Consider the following 22,012-nt stretch of genomic DNA (forward strand, 5'->3'; position numbering starts at 1 on the left):
ATTCCAGGGGTTCCAAATGCTGACCCAGGGTTCCTTTTCCTCAGAATGAGGACAGTGAAAACTGTAGTGTCCTTATGATATGTGGTATATTTATACATATATGCAACCTGAGCCTATAATGGAAGCGCTCACAGCATTAACACCCCAAGAGGGTCATGCTTCTCCCATAACCATAGTCTTGGAATCAGGCAGAAATCAAGCATGGCACTGATCCTTTGCTTTCACAGCCTTGCTTCCCGCTTTTACCTTATACACAAAGAGCTCTGGCTTTTGTCTTTCTAACTACCAGAAAGTTGATGGAGAGGCAGCACCCATTTGTTATCTGGCATAGAGCCACTTCCTTTGTTACCTTAATGGCCCCCCAAAAGCACTTTTTCAGGTCACGTGACTCACAGGGGAGCATCCCCCCGCCTACCAAAAGACGGTATCCTGGTTTTTTGCCTTGACATACTGGATCGTATGCTATTTCAGCTGAGGGGTGTGACAGAGGTTGTTTGGCAATGACTGAGCAGCATCGTGTACTTGAAAATATCGTGGGGGGGAATCAAGCCAACTGTGCACATGTTGTCTAAATATCTGTCTTATTAGTCAGCGTCTACAAAAGTAAATAAACCTCCAGGCAACTTACAACAGAGGCCAAAACAAAAGCCAAGAATGCAAGAAGCAAGCATGGGGGACAGTGGCTGGAAGAGAGGGAGTGGAGAGAGGTTCTGGTACTGGTTAGCATGAAGACTCCAGCTACCTCCAAGAGGCTGTCTTTTCTGGGAGGCATTTTCCTCTGGGCTAGGCTCCACTGAGTCTGTAGAGACCATCAACTTGCATGGCTGCAGCTACTCAGAGAACTCCCCAAACCAGCCCACTTTGCCTTGGTGCTAGAGGGAGGGAGGATAAAGGTCAGCCTGATGGGGATTACTGTCAGTGGTGGTGATCCCAGTCTTTTTGGGTTGTTTCTTAGGGATGCAACAAGGCTTGCCTTATTTTAATGTTTTGTGGGGCATGGTTTTTTGTGGGGCGTTGTTTGTCTGTCTCTCTTGGGGCGGGGAGGTGTTATATTTTTCTTCAGGCCATTTCTGGGGTTTGACATATTTTCATACCCAAAACAAATTAGGTACATATTACCTCGGCCGAGGAAAGTTAGGTGCACCGAAGTTTTAAGTCCTAGGAGAGACCACAATCTTCTCAGTGCCTTTGGACCACCACAGTTCAAAAAAGATGCTAAAAGCACCTCATGGGTTAGCATTTCCATACCTCTCTTGAAATCTTATCAAGATTTAGGATTATATGGCTATTCAGTCATCATCATTTTCATTTTATTACTCTGTTGTAAGGTACCCTGGAAGCATGGCACATGCAAATTTTAAAATTAACAAATTCCATATTGACCTAAAGGAGATTGCCCCATTTCAGAGATATCTGTGAGGCGGTATCTGCCCCTATACTATGGAATGCCCTTCAATACGTGAAGCAGCAACCATCAATTGCTTCCGATGTATTGTAGAGACATATCAGGATCCAGAAGACTGAGCCGTGTTTTTATTTATTTGAATTCTCTGGATTCCTGCTTTTATACTAGTTTTACTGGTTTTGCATTTTATGTTTAATGACATTGTTTATTGTATTCATGTTGGACACCACTTAGAGATTTATAAAATATTAAGCGGTATATAAGTCCTTTAAAATAAACCTATTTATTTGAGAAGTATTCAAGGAATATAGGATAGCTCATTCTTACTTCCTAGAAATACTATGCAGAAACATTATTGGTTTAAAAAGTAGCTAGATTTCCCCCCCTTCAGTTTCGATCAAAGGTGATTTGCGGAAAACACAGTATTTCATAAGAAAGAATAGAATAGTTATAGGATAGATAGGGATTATGAGTAACATTGTGTGTACACTGCTTCCCTAACCAGTGGGAATGCACCAGACAAAGTATAAATGTGTGAACACAGCTGAAATCAAGGTGTTTGGTCTTGCTGTCAATGCAAATACAGTATTTAATAATAATAATAATACCCCACCCCTCTGACTGGGTTGCCCCAGCCACTCTGGGTGCCTTCCCTTCCATACATATAAAAATATAATAAAACATCAAACATTAAAAACTTCCCAGTACAGGGCTGCCTTCAGATGTCTTCTGAAAGAGTACTTTTTGCTCCAAAAAACCTGTTCTGTTTTCTATTCTGAGCTGTGGAAAATAATGCAGTACAAGGAGAAAACGCTGGCTCTGTTGCTATAAAGTTGTTGGAACCAGTGAGATTGAAAACAGGTTTGACTGGTTATTGCATTCAAAGACATAATCCAATACTAAAGTCTTCCAATAAGTAGTGGGTGGAAATGCTTTTAATGAATGCAAGTGGGTTGGGTGCACACCAAGTACACACAAAAGTCCGAAGTATGTTATTACACAAGGGGACAGGAGAAACATGAGTGTGTCATTGACAGTAGTGGAGAACTATGTGTTACCACAATTCTCTTAGCTTTTATATTAAAAATGTTCTCAGACGAAGGGCTGTTTCCCGTAACATTATCAGCAATTGTAATGATAACAGTAAGCTGGAAGATTCTGGATTATTAATATGAAAGACTGTAAACATACGAGGTGGTATTCAACTAAGCTTTACTCAGAGTAGACCCATTGAAATGAAGAGACCTATTCCATAATTTAAATGAGAGTTGAATACCAGCCAAGCGGTAATAGCATTTAGGTCATCCAGGGATAATTTCTTGAAATGGTTGAAATTAAAAGTGGAAGCACTAGTTTGTACAAGGGGAGAGTTCATTACCTGTGGGTATGCTCAGAAGGCCTTCACTCGGCAAGGCTATGAATGGTGTTCCTATATGATCAGCTTAGAAATATTAATCCCCTGTGATTGCTATTAAATAGAAATTTTCTAGATTTTGGTAGAGAAAGCACTTCCACAAAACATTTGTTAGTACAGATCTAGATATGCATTGTCAGGCCAATTAAATATTATTTCGGAGTCATAAAGCAGTTGCTTTAACTACAGTTCATATTTCTTTATGACCCATTCAACTACTACATTACTATCAACTGAGCTTGAGGGTGGATGGATGGTACAACTTGGTGATAAAGGAAAACAACAACAAAAAAGTAAACATTTTAGTTTATTCCAGAGTATCTGCTATGTGACCAATGCAAATGTTGTTAGCAGGTGACATACACACAGGTAAGAAAAACAAAAATGGGCACATGATGCAAGCTACCCTTATTTCATCAAAATAAACAGGCACAGGCAGGTCACATATGTTTTTACTTATATTCCGCAGGACATGGAAATCACACAGAAATCAGAGACAGGTATCAAGTTAATTAAGGATAATTAAGCAAGATGATTAAGAGTTGCACAATTATGTGGATTCTGATTAAAATAGCGCTACTATTTCATTTAGACTTAGAAAATTTACACAGGCAGTGGAAAATCAAAGACAGGGCCCACATTCAACTAACTAATCTAACCAGTGGAAACCCATGCAAGGACTTCCGCAAGCACAACAGGGCTCCCCACCCCAATTTGCATTGCCCCTCCGAAATAGTGCGGGGTAGGGGGAGGAGAGAGTAGATCATTCCTTCAGGCAAGCTATGTGGAATTCCTCCCTGGATGTTTTCTCCCTCTCTTGCTCCTTTAACAAAATTTCAGGTCGGCCAGGCAATGGGTTGCCTCCAATGCTGCATGTGGAGTTTTACTCCTACAACAGGATTTCCCTTTCATGAATCTTAAAATTTGCTCTGCAGGGTCTGCCAACCCCATGGAGCCAATTTTGAGGGTGCACAGGGGGCTGCAAGGGACAGTAGAGGGGAAAGTTCCATTGTGTGAGTGGAAATCTGTTGCCGATCAGCAGCATTTAGTACAGCCCAATATATTTTATCACCAAGTCATCACAGGACAGGAGCTTTGATCCAGAGATGCCACTTTGCAAGAAGACGACACTTTCACAGTTTTTTGGGGGTTGGGGTGGAGAAGAGAACTGGTCTGAATTGTTAACATTTTGAATCAAGTTTGAAGGCCTGCTGATTGTGGGGCTGGAACTGGCCATGCTACCTAGTGGAATCTTTGGAGCCATGGAAATACCGTAATTTTTCCGTGTATAACACGCCCCCATGTATAACACAACCCCTATTTTGGGGGACTCCAAACTGAGGAAATGAGGGATTGCCCAGAGTTGTTGGCCACCGCTGCCAATTGCACGCATCGACAAAGCCAACAATCGTCTGTCCGCCAGTTGCATGCCCAATTGCCGCAACAGCCAATTGCCAGCAGACCTTGCTGCAGTCAACAATTGCACATCCAACATCTGAATCATCTGTGTATTAGACGACCCCCATATTTAAGCATTTTAAAAAAATTAAAACAACTCGTCTTATACACGGAAAAATACGGTGTTTTAAATTGAAAAAATATACATATGCCTTAAGTCTCATTTCCATACCAAAAGCTTACTATGACTTTTTAGGGGGGAGAAAATATACAAATTATACCTATGAAACTGATGGAAAGCGGGTCCTTGCAATAGAAAATTCTAAATGAAGGCAAAAAAATGGAAGGAATTTGCATAGACACAACCTCTGCTAATTTTTTTAGCAAAAGAAGTCCAAACAACTCATAGAAAACCCAGACAAGCCTTAAGCATTAGTGTCCTTGTATCATACTGATAACATAGATAAAATCAGTGGTCTTATTCCTAAGAAACGTTGTGATAATATCAGATAGTTAATTGATGAACATTATGATATAAAAGAGACCTCTGAATTTTTAGCACTTAAAAACAGTTACGTAAAAGGCAGAGTTAAAAAGTGCATTGCTGAAGCAACCTATTTTGGCTTTCTGGGAAAGAGTAGGATGGAATTTGAAAGTTGTTCTCAGATACTGTCTTGATGTGAAGATTCGGATGCATTTTTTGGTTCTCTTTCCCAAAACAGTCTGTTCCATTATAGCTTCTCAATATGTTGATTACTCCATCATGTAGAAACGGTACATAAGGGCCACAATAATTGCTGCTATAGCTGGAATCACCCAGTTGGACCATGTGCTAGAAGAAACAAAAAGTTACTTTGATACATTCTGATATATCAGAATGCAGACAAACCAAAAACTTAAGACTAGAATGGCAATGCTTTAAAAAATACATGGTCAAATATTGTTCCATAAAGAATATGTTGTTATGTTTAGATTAAAGGAGTAAAGTAGAAAGAACAACATTATCTAGGAATGTTATAAAGAGATAAAAATCCAAAATATAAAGAGTGCAATGATTATATCGAACTTAAACAATAAGGGAGTCGTGGGGTGGGGTGGTGGGAAGAGCTTTTATGTTTCCAAGGGCTAAATCAGAATGCGAGCCAATTGGGGGCGGGAAGGATTTATGTTTGTGTAAATAATAGTGCATTTTTGTGTGTTTTCGTTTGGGTAGGATGTACATTGTTTTGTTTTTTTTGCTCTTTCTTTTTGTATTAAAAAAACTTAATAAATATAAATAAAACAGAATAAAGTTACTTTGATACAACTATCCATTAGCTTTTATATGATGGACTTCAGAAAAACTGAACTTTTGGTTAAGGCTTTATCCTAGGTCTGACAGCAGCAGATCATAAACACTTTGAAGTGAAATACAATGGATAATATAGTCAAGCCAACTAAGTAAAGGTTGTATATGATTTTTGGCAAACTATAATGAAGTCACATTGAGCTAAGAGAGAGATGAGGAATTTGTGGCCCTCCATTTGTTGCTGGATTCCTAACTCCCATCAGCACAAGCCAATATGGTCAACTTATCAAGGATGTTGGCAGCTGGAGGCCACAGATTTCCTCATATTCATGACCTGGACAAAGGAATATTTTTCTGAACTACTGGTGGAAGTGCAAGCAAATATATAGCTGGATTGAAGACTTTAGGACAAAAGCCTGAGACCAAAATGAACTTTTTATCCAGAAGGTTGACTGAATTAGTTAGCTACACAAGTTTTTTTAAAACATTTGTTAGGAAATGTAATCCTGAAGTAAGAGTGAAAAAAGCAAATATAATGTAAATATTTTCAAAATATGTGGCCTTCCAAATGCAACCTAAGATTCCCAAGACCCAAGCACTGGAAAGTTTCTACGAGTCTGTTAGAGACAGTGGGCTTGAAGCAATGAAGCAGGCACCAGAAGGCAAGCTACACATTTTATATAAACAAATAAATATGTGCCAGATGCAGAGTTAGGGTGCTCTTTCAATAAACACAATGTGGCCTAGTCCTGTTAAATAAACAATTACACACATGCAAGCATTAGACTTCAAATATGACCCCATTTCCAATTGTCTTCAGATTTCTAATGTACCGTAGATTCCGGCGTATTAGGTGACTGGGCGTATTAGACGCCCCCCAAAAAATTGGCAGCTGCAATTTGGGGTTTCGTCTTATAATCCCAGTTGCCTAATACACTGGGCAACTCCACGCCGGGAGAAGGCCGTCCGGCATGGAGCGGAGCCCGCTGCCCCTGCTGCTGCTTCGGAGCCACCGCAGCAGCAGCGGGGGGCAGATATCCGGCGTATAAGGCGACCTCCGACTTTTTAACCTCTTTTTTGGGGTTAAAAAGTCCCCTTATATGCCGGAATTTACGGTATATATTAATGTTTTCTTATGATTTTTTTCTATGTTTTTAGCTATTCTTGTTTTTATCTGTGAGCCAAAAAAGCAGGGTAATAAAAATAACAATAGCATCATGAAAGTGTAACACAATTACTTAGTAAAGGTGAAAGCCAACATGGAGTGAGTAAACCTCCACTTGCATAACATGGCCTCTCTTTCCTCACCCCCTTGCTCCTCAAAAGCTTGTCAGGAGGGTTGGGTGACACCACCTCCAAGCAAATTTTGTGGGTTCATGGGAAACGGCGGGGGGGGGGAGAGAGAAACCAGAAATCCACTGAGTGAATTTATTTTTCACAAGCAATGAACGTCACCGGATGTCAACCTATCTGAATACCCAGTGCTTTTTTTTTTCAGGGGGAACTCAAGGGTACACAGTACCGGCACCTCTTTTTGTTTTGTTTTGTTAAAAAGTGTGACACCTACTGTAACAATTTCATGGTGAGTACCGGCACATATTTTCCTAGAAAAAAAGCACTGTGAATACCATTTTTAAAATGAAAAACAGTATTGGCTTGTTAAATGAAGACCATACAATACCTGGAATTAGAATCAAGAGTGGTAATGTAAGGTTCCTGAAAAACAAAGCAATACATTAGTTAGACTTAACTGGTCTCTCCTGACTATCCTTCTTGTCACAAAGCTAACTCATGCCAATTACTGACATGGAGTGTTCACCTATTGTTTCCTCAGATTTCCTCTGATATGGTGTAACCTTTCACATCTAACCTTTCATCATGATCATTAGCCCTCTGTGCTCACTTGCTGCTACGGCAGTATATGCTACATTCCCTGAATTTTGGAAATGACTTCTTGTTGCCATGCAAAAAACCCACCATGTTCTGGTTTAAAATACAGCAGCTAGACAATAAATGGCTGGGCTCATTGCAACATCTTACAACCCACAAGGACCCTTCTCAGCCTTGGGAATATATCAGTGTGTCCCTCACTTAAATCTTGCCACACAATTTATCCACAATTAAACTTCATACGATTAACCTTCTAGCTCCATTCTGTTATTCTTGCAGCATTTGTGGAAGATAAGCTAATTGCAATCTCCATGTTCAGAGACAGAAATGCCTATGGAAAACACATGCTGCACAAATGGGAGGGAATTAATCGCCACCATCATCCCCAGTTTCTTAGAGTCTCTTGAGTATTTGACTGCCAGCACTCAGGGGGGTAATGATGGACTTGGTGGCTCTTCAAGCCTGATTCAGGAGGGCAGTTCTTGCATCCTCTTAACAGTTTCTGCGATACAGAAAGATTTGGAGAGAGACTTTCCACTCAGCTCACATTTGAACTGCTTATCTGTCAAGGCCTGACAAAGTACTCTGATAGCAGAACAGAACTGCTAAAAAATCTTCAGGTGTAAACCATATCAGCATTCTCTTTCATGGACCTTTCATGGACCATAGGAAGCTCCCTTATTATATACAGTCAAAATCATGGTCTACCTAACTCAATTTTAACCAAACTGATTAGAAGGGTTTCTCCACAATTTCAGATTCCAGTCCTCATGATTCTGAATAAAGGGGCTGACATAACGGTGAGATACGAGACTGCCCGTGTACCACGTCAGACTAGCTCAGGGTTTCAAGGCAGGGGACATTCCCTGGAGAGCCACTGCCATTCAATGTGAACAATACTGAGTTAGATGGCATCTACTTTTTTCTTCTTCAGTGTGCTCAACACAGCACTTGAGTCTCATGGGTCAGACCTCTACTTTTGAAGAATGTCAGCTGTTGTTCAGTATTGGTAAGCATTAGAATACTTTGCAATATTGAACAGTATTATTTTCATATCTGAAAAAGCTTTCGAGTAAGAATTCCTGACTCAAACTCCTTTTTCAGTACTAAAAGCTGGACCAGATGTGCCAGATGTGCCTTTCTGTGCACAGAAGGGGTTATATTAAAAGCATCACTAAGGGAAGGGTGTTCCATCAGCACAATTGTTTATCCTTGTGCAGCAAAAAAGTTCTTCTCCTCTTCTTCCCCCACATGCCCCCCTATATCTGCCCTGAGGGTTTGCCCAACCCTTCGAAGTAGAATTGGGGGTGGCAGGGGCATGGAGGAGGGAAAGCCCTGAGTTATCTAGTTGAATACCACCGAAGGTGCCTTCTTGTTCAAGGAAGGATTGCTGTATGCCTTGTGGTAGAATGTTGCTTGAGGAGAGTGAAATCAGATGTTCTTCCACTTCTACTTGTGCAAAGACTTCTACTAGTGCATAGCCTTTTTGCACAATCAGAAACATGAGAATGCCTTCCTAGCACACACTGTGTGAAGCCTTACATCAGCTGGTTCTAGGCCACTTAGCATGCTTAAGATTTTGTAGAACTGTTCCCCATAAACATAAGACCACCCTCGCATAAAGTCCAGTCTCATATTTCCCACTATAGCACAGTAGATGCTGCTGGGAATCCCACAAGCAGGACACAAGAGCAACAGCACCCTGCTTGCTGTTCTTCCCAAGCTGATACAGGAAGGAGCAACAGATGTTTAACATTAGTTAAAGTTCCTGCCAGCACTGCACGTAATACAGATCACTGCTGCCAAACATTAACATGGTGGGATGGCTTTAAAGTGGAATGCTTACCGTTGGTTTCTGAACTTTTTTCCAGTCATCCTGCAACACAAAAACAGTAATAAGCAACACAATGTAGAATGCCCCAAAATACCAAAAGTTATTTATACATGTAAAACTAGTACAGTAAATTTCACCCTGTTGATTAGTGAATATATGGATACACATACATTCTAAAAGCATTTCACAACCTATCTTCTTTGTAGTATTTGCTGATAATTATCAACATGCTTCCTTATCCAATTCTATTCTACCAAACTTATTTTGAGTTTGCCTCCAGAAAAGTTGCTCCACATTATCTCCACATGAGATAAACATTACTGTAGCTTGATTAAATGCTCCCTGGTAGCACACAAGCTACTTTCAAGTCCTTCAGCATAACAGATCTTTTAGCATAACAGAACAGTTAAGTGAAGACTTTTAAAAAAGCAAAGGAAACAAAATTATTAAAAATAAATCTTGCAGCAATGTTTTGATGCCAAGATCAGTTTTCTACAAAGCTTCCAATGCCTTTTAGACACAGGGGTGTTATGAAACAGGAGGAACTGTTTGGCTCTTTTTAAAAAGCGGACTTTGTAACTGCATCTTGATTCCAGTACTAAAGTCATGAAGGTACTTTTGCATGGAACACAGCAAGTATCAGTGCACTTTGAACACCCATTACAGTAGTTTATCACATGCTAAACAGAAGCAAATTTCTTCATGTACCAGCTCCAGAAATATCAAACGCACCAGTCTAAACTTTAGTCTGGTAACTGCATGAAGGGGCTTGATTTAGAGACGTAACCTCAAAACCCTATACCGCTGTGTATCCTACTAAATATGATGAAAGGGAAGAATGCAGGAAGTGCCATGCAGACATACCTGGCAGAAATAGCTTGGCAACACTACTGATTCTCTGTTAAGTGTCAGAGGACTTGGGTAGAGTTTGTCGTTTACCCAACCAAAAGAGACAGCACCTTTGTGCGTGCATGTATGCATGCATATGCATACACACACACACACACTGGCAAGTTCTCTGATGTGCAGAGAATTTTGGAAACTGAAGACTGTTTCAGTTAGTGCTAGAATTTAATTAACAGCCATCAGGATAAGTCCCGTGGTTAGCTACGGGAACTGCATTGGTGGGATCTTAGCAAAGAGTAATTGGTTCAGATATAACATTAAGTGTTGTTGAAGGGCCTACATTTGTTGTCCTGGACTCAAATGTCTTGCAGTGCAGCAAATGTGTGTTCAGATCAGTCTCTTCTAAATCACAAGCTTGTTTTTAAACTTCTACTGCCACTGCCAATTTATTGCTATGTTTTATTTATTTTGCTTCTTAACTGTTATTTATTTCTCACTTTCCCAATCCATCCTGAACACAGGAACCAACTATTTTAAAACAAAAACCCTAAACCTAAAAAATAGCTTAGAACTTGCAGAGAAGCACTAATAAACTATACACTGAAGAAAGTCATCAACTGATTGGAGGAGGTACTGATAACCTGCTTTACTGCACAAACATTTTTAATCCCAAATTACAAAGTTACAACTTGACACAGAACACTGCATCACCGCATCCAATTTGATATGTTCATTAAGGTTTTAAAAATATGGAGAAATATACAGGTAAAAGAAAGCACACGTTCTGTACATGGGAAGTGCACTTACTGGATGAAGTTCTCCTATAATGAATGTATCTGACAATGTTCTGGCATCTGTGGAATGGCCAACATCTTCAAAACTTTCTGTAGCATCTCCTCCCGCTTGTTCCCTTAGAACCTCTTCACCACCTGGGTGCTGTAAGAAAACAACATATGAATAAGTATCCATGAACTTTACAAATAGTTTTTAAAGCTTTCTATCCCAATAGGTATCAGTACATGTTAAAGCTGTCAATTTCACAAATGGAACTGCGACAGATTGCATGCTCAACAAGGAATCTGGTAGTACCTTAAAAACTAACAAATGTATTATGGCATGAGTTTTCATGCATTGTCCACTTCATTAGATGCACAAAATGCTGACCTGTGCTGCTGAAAGTACACTTCTAAGCCAAACTGGCTGCCAATCACTATCAATGAATGACCCTAAATTCTAATATTAGATGCATAACAAGTGTGCATATGATTCTTGTTTTTTGGAAAAGTTGAGCACACAGAAGAACACTATTTTGCCCAGCAACTACCATCAGTATTGTAGATATTGTAGACATAAAGATATTGTAGACACAAGGAAAATACCACTAGAATATATCTGTGCCTGTGATTAAAACAAAGTTCAATCATCCAGCTTTATACTGTCCTTCATGAAAATGTATTTTTAATTGTTGGCTGGTTTATGTCTTACAACTGCAATATTTGCAGCAGCTTCTGATCAAGTCCCCCAAAGATGTGTCTTGTTCCTTTGAAACACAGGTTGGGACTGGCTACCTTGAAGCCTCACTTTCGCCCATATCAGTCTAAAGGCACTTTAAGAAGAGTTTTCACAGCCCTGCTGCCATCAGCATGCTTGTCAGTAAAACCAAACCAAATAGGCTGGCAAGCCACCATATCTGTGTAACTCCATTCCAGTTGGGAACAGGCAGGCCCCAACTGTGTAGGTGCTTCTGTGGGCATTAAAACTGATTTGTAACTGCATTTTCATAATCTGAAGAATTTAAAAGATCAAGCTGCAGTTTCTGTAGTGCTACTCTGTCATTTTATAGTTTTATTAGGCTGTTATGTTTTAAATGTCTTAAAATTAACTTACCTAGTGATGATTGTTGTTGATTGATTGTGCTGCGGTTGTGAATGTTGTGTGTGTGTGTGTGTGTGTGTGTATACACACACACACACACAAAGAGCCATGTGTAGGGGAAAGCTTTCCTAAAAGGCAGGGTTTAAAAAACACACCATTAAATAAATATGCACTCTCTTTCTCTCTGGCACTCCCACTGTGAAGTTTGACCCAGCCTCCCCCACTGGCAGTGGGCCCTCTGCCAGTGCAGAAGTCCAATCTGCCTGTGTTTAACTCATTCTTATTGCATAAAAGGGGATGAGTGAAGTTCTTAATCCACGTTATATGATCCTGTAAATGCTGCTCCACCTAAGTACTATAACATTCATTATATAAAAATAAAGATGTTTTTAACCCCGAGAGCACTTCATACGAGTCAGGCATTTGAAGCACTTGTTTAGCCAAGATCTTATTCCAGAATTAATTTCACACATAACTGACACTGCAGCTCTTAAATCAAAGAGCAATTGAAAACACTAACAAAACAAAACCACATTTCTAGTCTTGTCATTTCAGGACTTCGAGAGAAATGGGAAGGAAAGCAGATCTGCAAGGCAGTGAACATGTAGGCAACTTTCTCAATTTCCCCATATCAAACCATTCAAAAGAAACCACTCCTGTCTAGAGATGCTCTGGCAACATTCTAAACACACACACGTAGGTATTATTTATTGCCTAAAAGTGATAAACTTGTAAAAGTTTCCAAGTTTCTTTGTGTAAAAAAAATCATTGGGTGAAGAAAGTGCACAGTGCTTATGCACAGTGACTAAGCAAAATGGGGCAAAAAGTTACACAAGTGTGTAGAGCAAAGATTACATGTGGCCGTCAATCCCCAAAAGGTTAAGGAAGTGCATGCTGGAGAGAGATTATGCAAGTCAAAGCGAACGTGCAAATATGAATGACAAAATCCTGCCCTTGAATCAGTACTGATAACTATCCAAGCAAAGGAGTAGAGCAAAGGTCTTGAACGACGCTGAAGCTGATTGCTGTGAGATTTACAGAGCATTCAGCAAACTGAATCCAGAAAACAGGTTGAACAACAAATCGTAATTTACACAACTCTTCAGAGATGATGAGGCCAAACTCCTATTAGCACATCTATACTGATAAAAAGGTGAATAGCTGCCATGAAATGTCATTTCATGAAGTTACCCATTTTTTAATGGAGCAGGAACTGAAGAGAGAAAGCTTCCTGTTCTGAATTGTAAGGCACAGAGCAATATTAAAAATACTGAAAAGGAGAAATATGGTCAGATTTAAAACAGTTTTCCCTTTGACAGCACAAGACGCATTCACCTGGGTAATCTTTAAGTCAGTCCACAAGTAAAGATGCAAAAATATACTGTGTTGTCAAATGCTACTGGCTGGCCACTGTAAGAACAGAATGTCGGAATCTGTGGCCCATGGGCCTGATCCAGTGGCCTCTTTATATGTTCTTCTGAACCGAGAAAAGATATCAAAGTCACAAACCAAGACCCCAACATTCTTTAGTACAAAGAACTGTACTAAGGTTTGGACCTGTGTCTCCTTAGATGATTTGTACTGATAAAGATTATATATATTGTAGATAACCTGCGGAATAGCTACATATTTTCCATGGAGAAAAAGCAGTGAAGTAAAAGCAAAAACACCCCACCAGACTCTTGTATGTGTAAATCTTTCCAGGTGTAGAAACGATGTTTTGGTTTCTTATCTCTTCAAAATATTCACATACCTGCTACACCTTGGAATTCAAAGTACGGTATTCACTAGATACTCATGGAAAGATAAGAAACTTATTTCTGTTTGGATGATAAATGGCTTCTTTCAGCAATTAACACAAATGTGAGCTCTGTTCACTTCATTCCACACTAGACAATAGCACCACTGGAAGCAACAGTGGAAAAAGCAGGTGAAGGAAATAGCAGCACAAAGACACTCCCTTGACACACAAATACCACGTTCTCAAAAATACCACCATTCTACACATTTTAAACCCAAGCAGAAGCAGCCTCTAGGGCACAGGTAGCCAACTTGGTGCCCTCCAGCAGTTGTGGATTACAACTCCCTTTGGGCCCAGCCAGCATGGTCAATCATCAGGGATGAAGGGGGTTGTAGGCAACCTTTTGAAGGCCACAGGTTAGCCATCTTAATTCTTGTGGTTGCCTAATACAGATTATTCAAAAAGCAGCTGTGTATGTGGGACAATTCACAAATAAAAGATTGTAAAATATCTTAAGCACAGTGATACCTTGGTTCTCAAACAGCTTAGTTGTCGAACAAATAGGCTCCTGAACACTGCAAACTGAGAAGTAAGTGTTCTGGGAAGCTGAACATCCGACGCGGCTTCCACTTGAGTGCAGGAAGCTCCTGCAGCCGATCAGAAGCTGCACCTTGGTTTTCGAACAGTTTCGGGAGTCGGACTCCCAGAATGGATTAAGTTCAAGAACCAAGGTACCACTGTATAAAACTAAAATATCAAGGGTGTAAGTGTAACAAATGAGTGACTTTCGCAAAGTCTTATTACTACACAAACAGTTTTCCCTTCTCTTTCTTTCTTCAAAGCATACTAGATACTCTTCTCCCAAAACATACAAACTATCTTTTAACGCATTAAACTTGTGAGGAGAGGGAAAAGTCTGATACATAGCTCTTAAAATCCTGGCTGCATACACACAAGTACCTTTTATGAGAGCCACAAGTGCAAAAAAATGCAATGATGGTGCACAAGTCTGCAAGCCAGCACTCATACTTTACAACACTGCTGTAGCAGCTGTTTTTAAATGTTAGATCTTAGCCTACAAGTTCATATGTCAGAGCAGTGAGAGATCACAGTCCCCTGCTCCTGTTTCCCAAAAGCAGAATAGTTCCCCAAAAGCTGGAGTTTTTCCATCGGCATCATAGACACCAGTTGACTTTCACAGGCTTTAATGACAACCTAATTTCTTTTTATTTGCTTTCTGTATCTGTGCAAAATTTTCTGAGTTTATCCAAGAGTGCTAATGTACATCCAATGGGTTTACACTTCCCACAAGAATTGGGAGTGGTCTTGTAAGTCATACCCAGGTCAAAGACCAAATTTGTAAAGTGGGACCGCAGTAAAGTGGGTACCTTAAATAAATAAAAAAAGACACATTAATAGGAGGAACCATGAAGCACTTGCACAGTTTGCAAGTATTGACTGCAGCCTGCACGGACTTCTAGAGTTGTTTGAGTATGAACTGAGAGCTGCCTTTCAAATGTAGCAACCAGCCGTGTGACATCAGGGTAATTTCAGTTTCATATAAACTTTGCTCAAGTTGAACCTGCCTGTCTCAGCTTGTTCACTTTCTTTGTGAAATATAAATATGTTCCTTACATCACAAATGAAGATCTTATGTTGCTGAAATACAGTGTAATGGGCTGTCTGATTCAGGTGGAGGATTGGCCAAGGGACCCAGGAAAAGGCTCCAGCGGGATGTGGAAGCCTCTGCCAGATGCTGAAGAGTCTGCTAGTGAGGATTGGCGGGTGGAGTGGGGTGGGGTGGGGTGGGGTGGCAGCTTCCTCAATCTTCTCACTTCTTCTCCGTCCCCAAGCTGTGAATTCTGCCTCCCTCTCTGTCCCTGCCTCCTTTTCCTAGCTTGACAGAGCCTCTCTGTGGTGCATCCCCCTGAGGGGGATGTTTTAGGAGTCCTGGCCACCTCTCAGGAGGCAGAGGCACCTTCCCCATCACCTAAGTAAAGGAGCAATCAAAAGAGAAGGGAACAAAGGGTTCCACCTACCAGGCATAGATAAAGACTGCAGAAACACTTACAGCCTTCAGAGGAGTCCACCCCATTCCTATATACAGGATAGCAAAGGGGTGCAACAGTGACAGCGATGGATCGACTTCCAAAGCTTTGCCAGTAACAGCACCTACCTTTCTTGTACAGTGGTACCTCAGGTTAAGTACTTAATTCGTTCTGAAGGTCCATACTTAACCTGAAACTGTTCTTAGCACCACTTTAGTTAATAGGCCCTCCTGCTGCTGCCACACCGCCGGAGCACGATTTCTGTTCTTAACCTGAAGCAAAGTTATTAACCCGAAGTTATATTTCTGGGTTAGCGGAGTCTGTAACCTGAAGCGTATGTAACCTGAAGCGTATGTAACCTGAGGTACCACTGTAGCTCTATTTAGGATTAACCATGTGTATTGACTGAAGTGCCTTAAGGCATCAACTTGCATATGTATTGCAGTAATCTAAGCAAGTCTGCAAAGCACCCGAGCCACATGTCTGGGAGAGATGCACCCATAGGGGCTTGGGTGCACAGAGACTCCACACTGCCCACACGGTCTGCCCGCTGCCTCTCCCCCCTCCCAGCTGTAGGGCAACTGAGTGGGAGGAGGCAGGCAGACTCTGGAGGCCTGTGGTGCACCCTGCCCCTATGGGTGACTCGCCCCGACCCTGGGCACGCCACCTCAGGCGCCCGAGCGGCTTCCTCTGCAGCTGCACAGATCTAAAGCATTCTGTTAGATGCCATCATTAAAAATGAATTCTGCATGCAAGCTGAAATAAAAATGCTTGCTCCAATGGTTTTCAAAGTTCATACTATCAAGAAGCTTTGTGTTCCATATTGAGTAGTCTGGAAGTCTACTTTAGCTTGGGAAACTCTATACAGTCTCAGTTTATACAGGTCTGAAGCCTTTGCTTACCACGCCTAGTTGCTGTCCCATGCACACTAGATGCACCCTAAAACAAAGCATTCATCTGTGGTTACACAATGCAGACCAAGATTAGTCATCTGGAACTGTTGTTTCTGAAGCAAGTTGTCTTCTAATGCCTAATTTCTCAATGAAGAACCTCAAATAAGCTTCTGGGAGAACCAGTTTTTGTAGGAACTGTTTGAGAGTGGCGTATCAGTTAAATCCAACAAAAGAAAACCAATCCCATGGCGGAATGATATTGGGGAATGGCAGAAGCTCAGTGGTAGAGCATCTGCTTTGCACGAAGAAGCTCCCAAATTAAATCACTGCCACTCAGTGAGGACAATCAAGACTTCGATGGACTAATGCTCAGTGTAAGGCAGCTTCCTATGTTCCCCACCCTGTAAAGTCAAAATGTAATATTTATTTTTAAGCAGGTGTACAGATACAATGTCATCAAACTCTCTATATAGAGTTATGGGATCCTAGATCTTTCGGAGCCATCTAGGCCAAACCCTTGCTCAAAAGGAGGGCAACCCATCCAGTATCACCCACCCCCCAAGTTTGCAGTAATTCAGACCACAGTGGATAAAAAGCACAAAGAACCTGAACATAACCACGTGCAGCAGTTAGTTCTAACTCAGAAGAAAGCATTATGAGTTCCTGCAACACATGTAGAATTGAAGGGAGAAAGGCAGATTAAGACAATGCCTATTAAATGCAGATTATCTGTGCCCAGCACACCCTAAATCCTGTTTGTTCCCAAAAATGAACTGGGAGGCTTGTACTGGATGTTGCCAGTTATCTGTGACCAATTAACAATATTAAATCTGCAGGTGCCTAGTGTTGGTACTGAAGTTATGAAACAGGCTAACCAGGGGACATCCTTGGAAAAGATTTGTTAATATCACTACCTTTTAAATATAGCTAATTTGAGATGGGGTGGGGGTGGTCTAACCATTTTAGTTTCTTTTTTAAGACTCTTGCTCTCCTATTATTTTATGTGTTTGGTTATGATAGAGAAAAAAGTTTATCCACATATTTAACTATAAGTTTTAATGGCGGTGGGGGCAGCTGCCAGATTTCCTACTTCAAAAATTCAACCTTTCACTCTTCAACCCTTCTGTCAGTATAGGAACATTAAAATAAAATGTGGTCAGTTTCAACTCAAATATGAAACATAAATAGTCAAGATTAGGTTCTTGCAAGAGGGTGCACATTTTGTAATTATTGGTGCTGGTGGCTTATTGATCACAGGTGTCAGAAGAGTTCCTGGTATTGCAACCTGGTAGGTGAAAGGGTGAGCAAACAAGTTTGTCCTCATTTATATTTGAGACTTGAAACAGTATTCCCCCCCCCCCACTAAAACAGGAGCTCTCACAGGCCTATCACATGCCTTGGGACAATGACCCAACTAGACTATCATTCCACAGCAAATTTCAGTGGTGAGCACTGACAGGAATGGACTCAAAAGGGCCCCAATGAGAAACAAGGAGGTGCCAGCATGCTTAGGGGGCAGAAGCACACCAAATAGTTTTCACCCTTCACTTTTAAAAACTATATTAAAAAAACTAAGAATGCTAAATGGAGAATAAGCTCAGTCAGTAGACACACAATGTTGACTGCCAGCTGTAAAATAAAATTGATAACAGCAGGTGCGAAGAAATGAATGGGGATCTTGCATTGAAGAGCCCGACATTGAGCATTGGGACACATTTTCAAATGTAAGAAAGTGTTATGGGCACCACAAAATACTCATTTCACTGAAGAAAAATGGGTATTGGAATCCCCTCCGCAAGACAAAATACCTACGTACCCCAAAACATAAAATACAACCCCAAACAAGGAACCCCACATTATGTAACAAAAGAGAAGTCAAAACCCCTTGTTTTTCTTAACAATTAAAAAACTGGAAGGGGCAGTGGGCCCTGGCAGATCCATCTATGGTGCCCATGGGTGCCATGTTGGGGACCTTTGGCCTATAATGCTCTGGAGAAGGGTAGAACTGGAACAGGCTAAGACCCTGAACAGGAGCATACCAGTCAGAAGGTGAAGAAACAATGCAGTATTTTGTTACAGGTCCCAATAGTTTACCTACTACTGTAAACAATTTGAACTATAAAGGAAGTTTGCTACAGTTTTCTCAAACCTGAAAAGCTTCCTCATGTTTAGCACAAGTTATCTGCACACAATGTCTGAGGGATGCAATTATGTTTATCTGTTATGTTTATCTGTAGCAAAAAATAATAATCTTGAAACAACTTTTTTCCTTTTTTGTGATTGAAGTAAGTTTTGTGAGAATATATCTAAAAAGGAGAAAGTGTCTTCATAGCATACTATCTTCAATCAGTTTCTCAGAATAAGCTGATGAAATAAATGGCTACATAAAATCAATTTCACAGGCGAAAGAGCCACCGGTGGCTTTCATGCAATATTGAAACCAAGATATTGCTGTCAGAGAACAAGATCAGAAATTAGCAAAAAGTTTGCTAGAAGGTTTAAACCATATTCTTATCAGTGCACATGGGTGTACCAAGAAATACAGTCAGCAGATGTCACACAGCAGCTCAGTTATTTATAGAATTAAATTTAAATCAACAGTGACAACTGAAAGATCCTAAGCTTCCTTAAGAGCTCCCCAATCCCCTGACTCGCAGTCATTTTTTGGGCTGTAATAGTTGCATGGCATGAACCTTAACATCTTCCCTAGCTACAACTAGTAAGCAGGTCTCTGTCAAGGGTGGCTAACTTGTGGCCCTTCAGATGTTATTGGGCTCCAATTCCCAGCAGCTCCAACCAGCCTAGACAACAGCCAAGGATGATCAGAGCTGCTGTTCAGCAACATCTGAAGGCCCAAAAGTTGGTGACCCCTGGTGTATATCAATGCAACGGTTCTGTATGTTTGATGAATGGACCAAGGTACATAAGCTGTACCTCCTTGCTATTTAAAACCCACCCAAGATGTGCAGGACTGCAGTGCTGCAGATACTCTTGACACAATCCTTCACTGCAGCCCCCAACATGAATCCTTTGCTTAACATAACTATGCTAGGAAAGTGAAAAAGTGGAGACAGCACTAGCAAAGGGATTCCAATTCAATTCCCACGTTGATGCAACATGATCTTTTCCTCCTTTGGAGAAACAACCCACCCTGTGATATGGTAACATTCCACAAGTGACAACTTCTGGCTACAGATACGTAGCCGTGTTGGTCTGCCATAGTCAAAACAAAAAAAATTCCTTCTAGTAGCACCTTAAAGACCAACTAAGTTAGTTCTTGGTACAGTATGAGCTTTCATGTGCATGCACACATCTTCAGATACATGTAGTTGGTCTTTAAGGTCTACTGGAAGGAATTTTTTTTGTTTTAATTTCTGGCTAGTCATCCAACCATACTTCTTTCTAAGAAGGCAATGCAAACCACTGGGCAGCAGCAGCAGGACTTAATGGGATGGCAGACACATCTGCAGCCCTGGCGGTTGCACCAGTCAGAGCGGATGTCGGGCCCCTTGCTGTGCCAGTTATCAAGACTGGTGTAGTGAAGAGGCCCAGATTGGGCCCACTGCTGTCACGTGATGGGAAGACAGGCTCAAGATACAGCAGATCTTGTGCCCACCTCTCTCTGCCCCCACAATACCCTGAAGGGTTCTACTGGCTAAAAGATCCAAAACCACTGGGGTTCCCCCAAATTTGTGCAAAATTTATATGTGCTCAGGAGTATAGCTCACTTTCTCTCTCCCATTATTTCTAGTGGGAAGGAAAATATAGGAAAGGTTGGGGGAAATGTTAACAGAAGGACAAATGCATTCTCTGCATTTGGATTCTCCCCACCTTAGGGGAGCAGGAGCATTATGGATTTCAGAAATAGCACTGTACAGATACACAAGTTCTAAATACAGCATCTTAGAATATACAATAGTTCAGCTCCTTGATGAATAAAGGAGAAAGTGAAGTGAACGTGGGCTGTTTCTAATCAGCTAATTAGTACAAAGATGACATTACTCAACCCTTTATACCTGAACAACTGGTGGATGAACCGTGTCATATTGCTTGCAAGAAATGGCCTGTAAGCATCTGGTTACAACAGTTTCATTGCAAAGCTTGCCATAAATTTGGCAACCTTGCTTTTCCAAGCTATTCCAGTTCCATCTAGCTCCCACAATGATAGTGCCTCTTACAAAATTGCGTTGCTATACAATAAAATATTACTTTGCAACAAACGATACAGATGGAATATGTGGTATGTGAGCTGAACTTTCTCATCTTCAAAAGCACTACAGGACCAGAAAGTCACTTCGACGAACAGCAAAAATAACAAAACGCCTACGAGGAAGCACTTTAACGGAAGCACCTCCTTGCTCTCTGAACGGTCCCCATCTATCTATCCCTCGTCTCAAAACACCCAGAGGAGGAGCTTTTCGCTGAGAGCAAGTTGCCAGCGTGCATGATCGTGCAGAACTACTCGAGCCCCCTTCGCCTCTTCTACGGGACTGAAATCGCCTGCAAGCTCAGCAGCCCCACCTTTCCAGCCCCTTATACTTGCCTCCTCCAGAAACTTTGTGAGGTCATACACACGGTGGTGCAGGATGATCCAGGTGCTTTGGCTGTGATTGTGCTTCTGGATCTCTTCGAGGGTATAATAGCAACCCCGCCACGGCTCCTTTCCAGCCTTGCTGTCGCCGCTAGCATTCACCTTCGCCATCGCCCCAACTCTGAGCTTCGCTTCTCAACCTGGCAGATACTGACCCTCGGGCGCAGCAGCGTAGGGAGATCTCCAACTGGGAACTCTGACCCAGGACAGCCTCGCCTGCTCGCGCACGCGCAGATCGAACCTTTACGCCGCCAGCTCCGTAATGACGAAGCACCGCCCACTTCTCGGCAGGAAGGCGGGGAAAGCTGCCCTAGCTGGCTGCCCATTGGTTGGGATGCGGGACTTAAGAAGCTCGTAGGTTTGTTTGTTTATGTGTTTGTCCTTTCCGCAGATTCCAAGAACTCAATGCGGCGGCTTTCTTTTCTGATAGAAAAGGAGAGCTAGGAAGGGGGAAACCAAAGCACAACATCCACGCTGACATAGCGAAGTACTGTAGAGCCAGTCACGCAATGCTGCGAATTGAAAACTAGACTGTTGCTACCTGGATTTCAGCCTTATATAACAAACAACAAAAAATCAATAAACAAAAACATTATATAACAAAAACAAAAAGGAGCCCCTTAGCATCTTACAAAACGTTTCTTATTACCGTATTGCTTTTTTTGTTTAATTTATTTTATTTCATACAAATTATCATAGAATTTTAAAGTAAGAAGGGACCAAGAGGGTCATCTAGTTCAACCTCCTGCAATGCAGGTATCTTTCGCCCAGCAAATTGTTACGCTTGAT

General features: G+C 41.3%; 1 protein-coding gene across 1 annotated transcript; it reads right to left on the reverse strand.

The window, feature by feature from the left end:
* Positions 1-3,113: 3,113 nt before the first annotated feature.
* On the reverse strand, positions 3,114-21,462 carry CYB5A (cytochrome b5 type A). The gene is made up of 6 exons (XM_081919506.1): positions 21,176-21,462; positions 10,883-11,011; positions 9,242-9,271; positions 7,187-7,221; positions 4,226-5,049; positions 3,114-4,195 (listed from the first exon to the last, which is right to left on the reverse strand). The coding sequence occupies exons 1-5, from the start codon at positions 21,332-21,334 to the stop codon at positions 4,971-4,973; spliced, it is 432 nt and encodes a 143-aa protein (XP_081775632.1). The 5' UTR covers positions 21,335-21,462; the 3' UTR covers positions 3,114-4,195; positions 4,226-4,970.
* Positions 21,463-22,012: the final 550 nt, after the last annotated feature.

The sequence above is a fragment of the Podarcis melisellensis genome, assembly GCF_964234715.1.
Source record: "Podarcis melisellensis genome assembly, chromosome: 7".
Classification (NCBI taxonomy): domain Eukaryota; kingdom Metazoa; phylum Chordata; class Lepidosauria; order Squamata; family Lacertidae; genus Podarcis; species Podarcis melisellensis.

Excerpts from the sequence above, each read along its gene's own strand:
- CYB5A (XM_081919506.1), bottom strand. The coding sequence starts at position 21,334 with ATGGCGAAGGTGAATGCTAGCGGCGACAGCAAGGCTGGAAAGGAGCCG. Across the intron at positions 11,012-21,175 it reads TCACAAAGTTTCTGGAGGAG|CACCCAGGTGGTGAAGAGGT; the intron begins GCAAGTATAAGG and ends GTTTTCTTACAG. Across the intron at positions 9,272-10,882 it reads TTATAGGAGAACTTCATCCA|GATGACTGGAAAAAAGTTCA; the intron begins GTAAGTGCACTT and ends TTTGTGTTGCAG.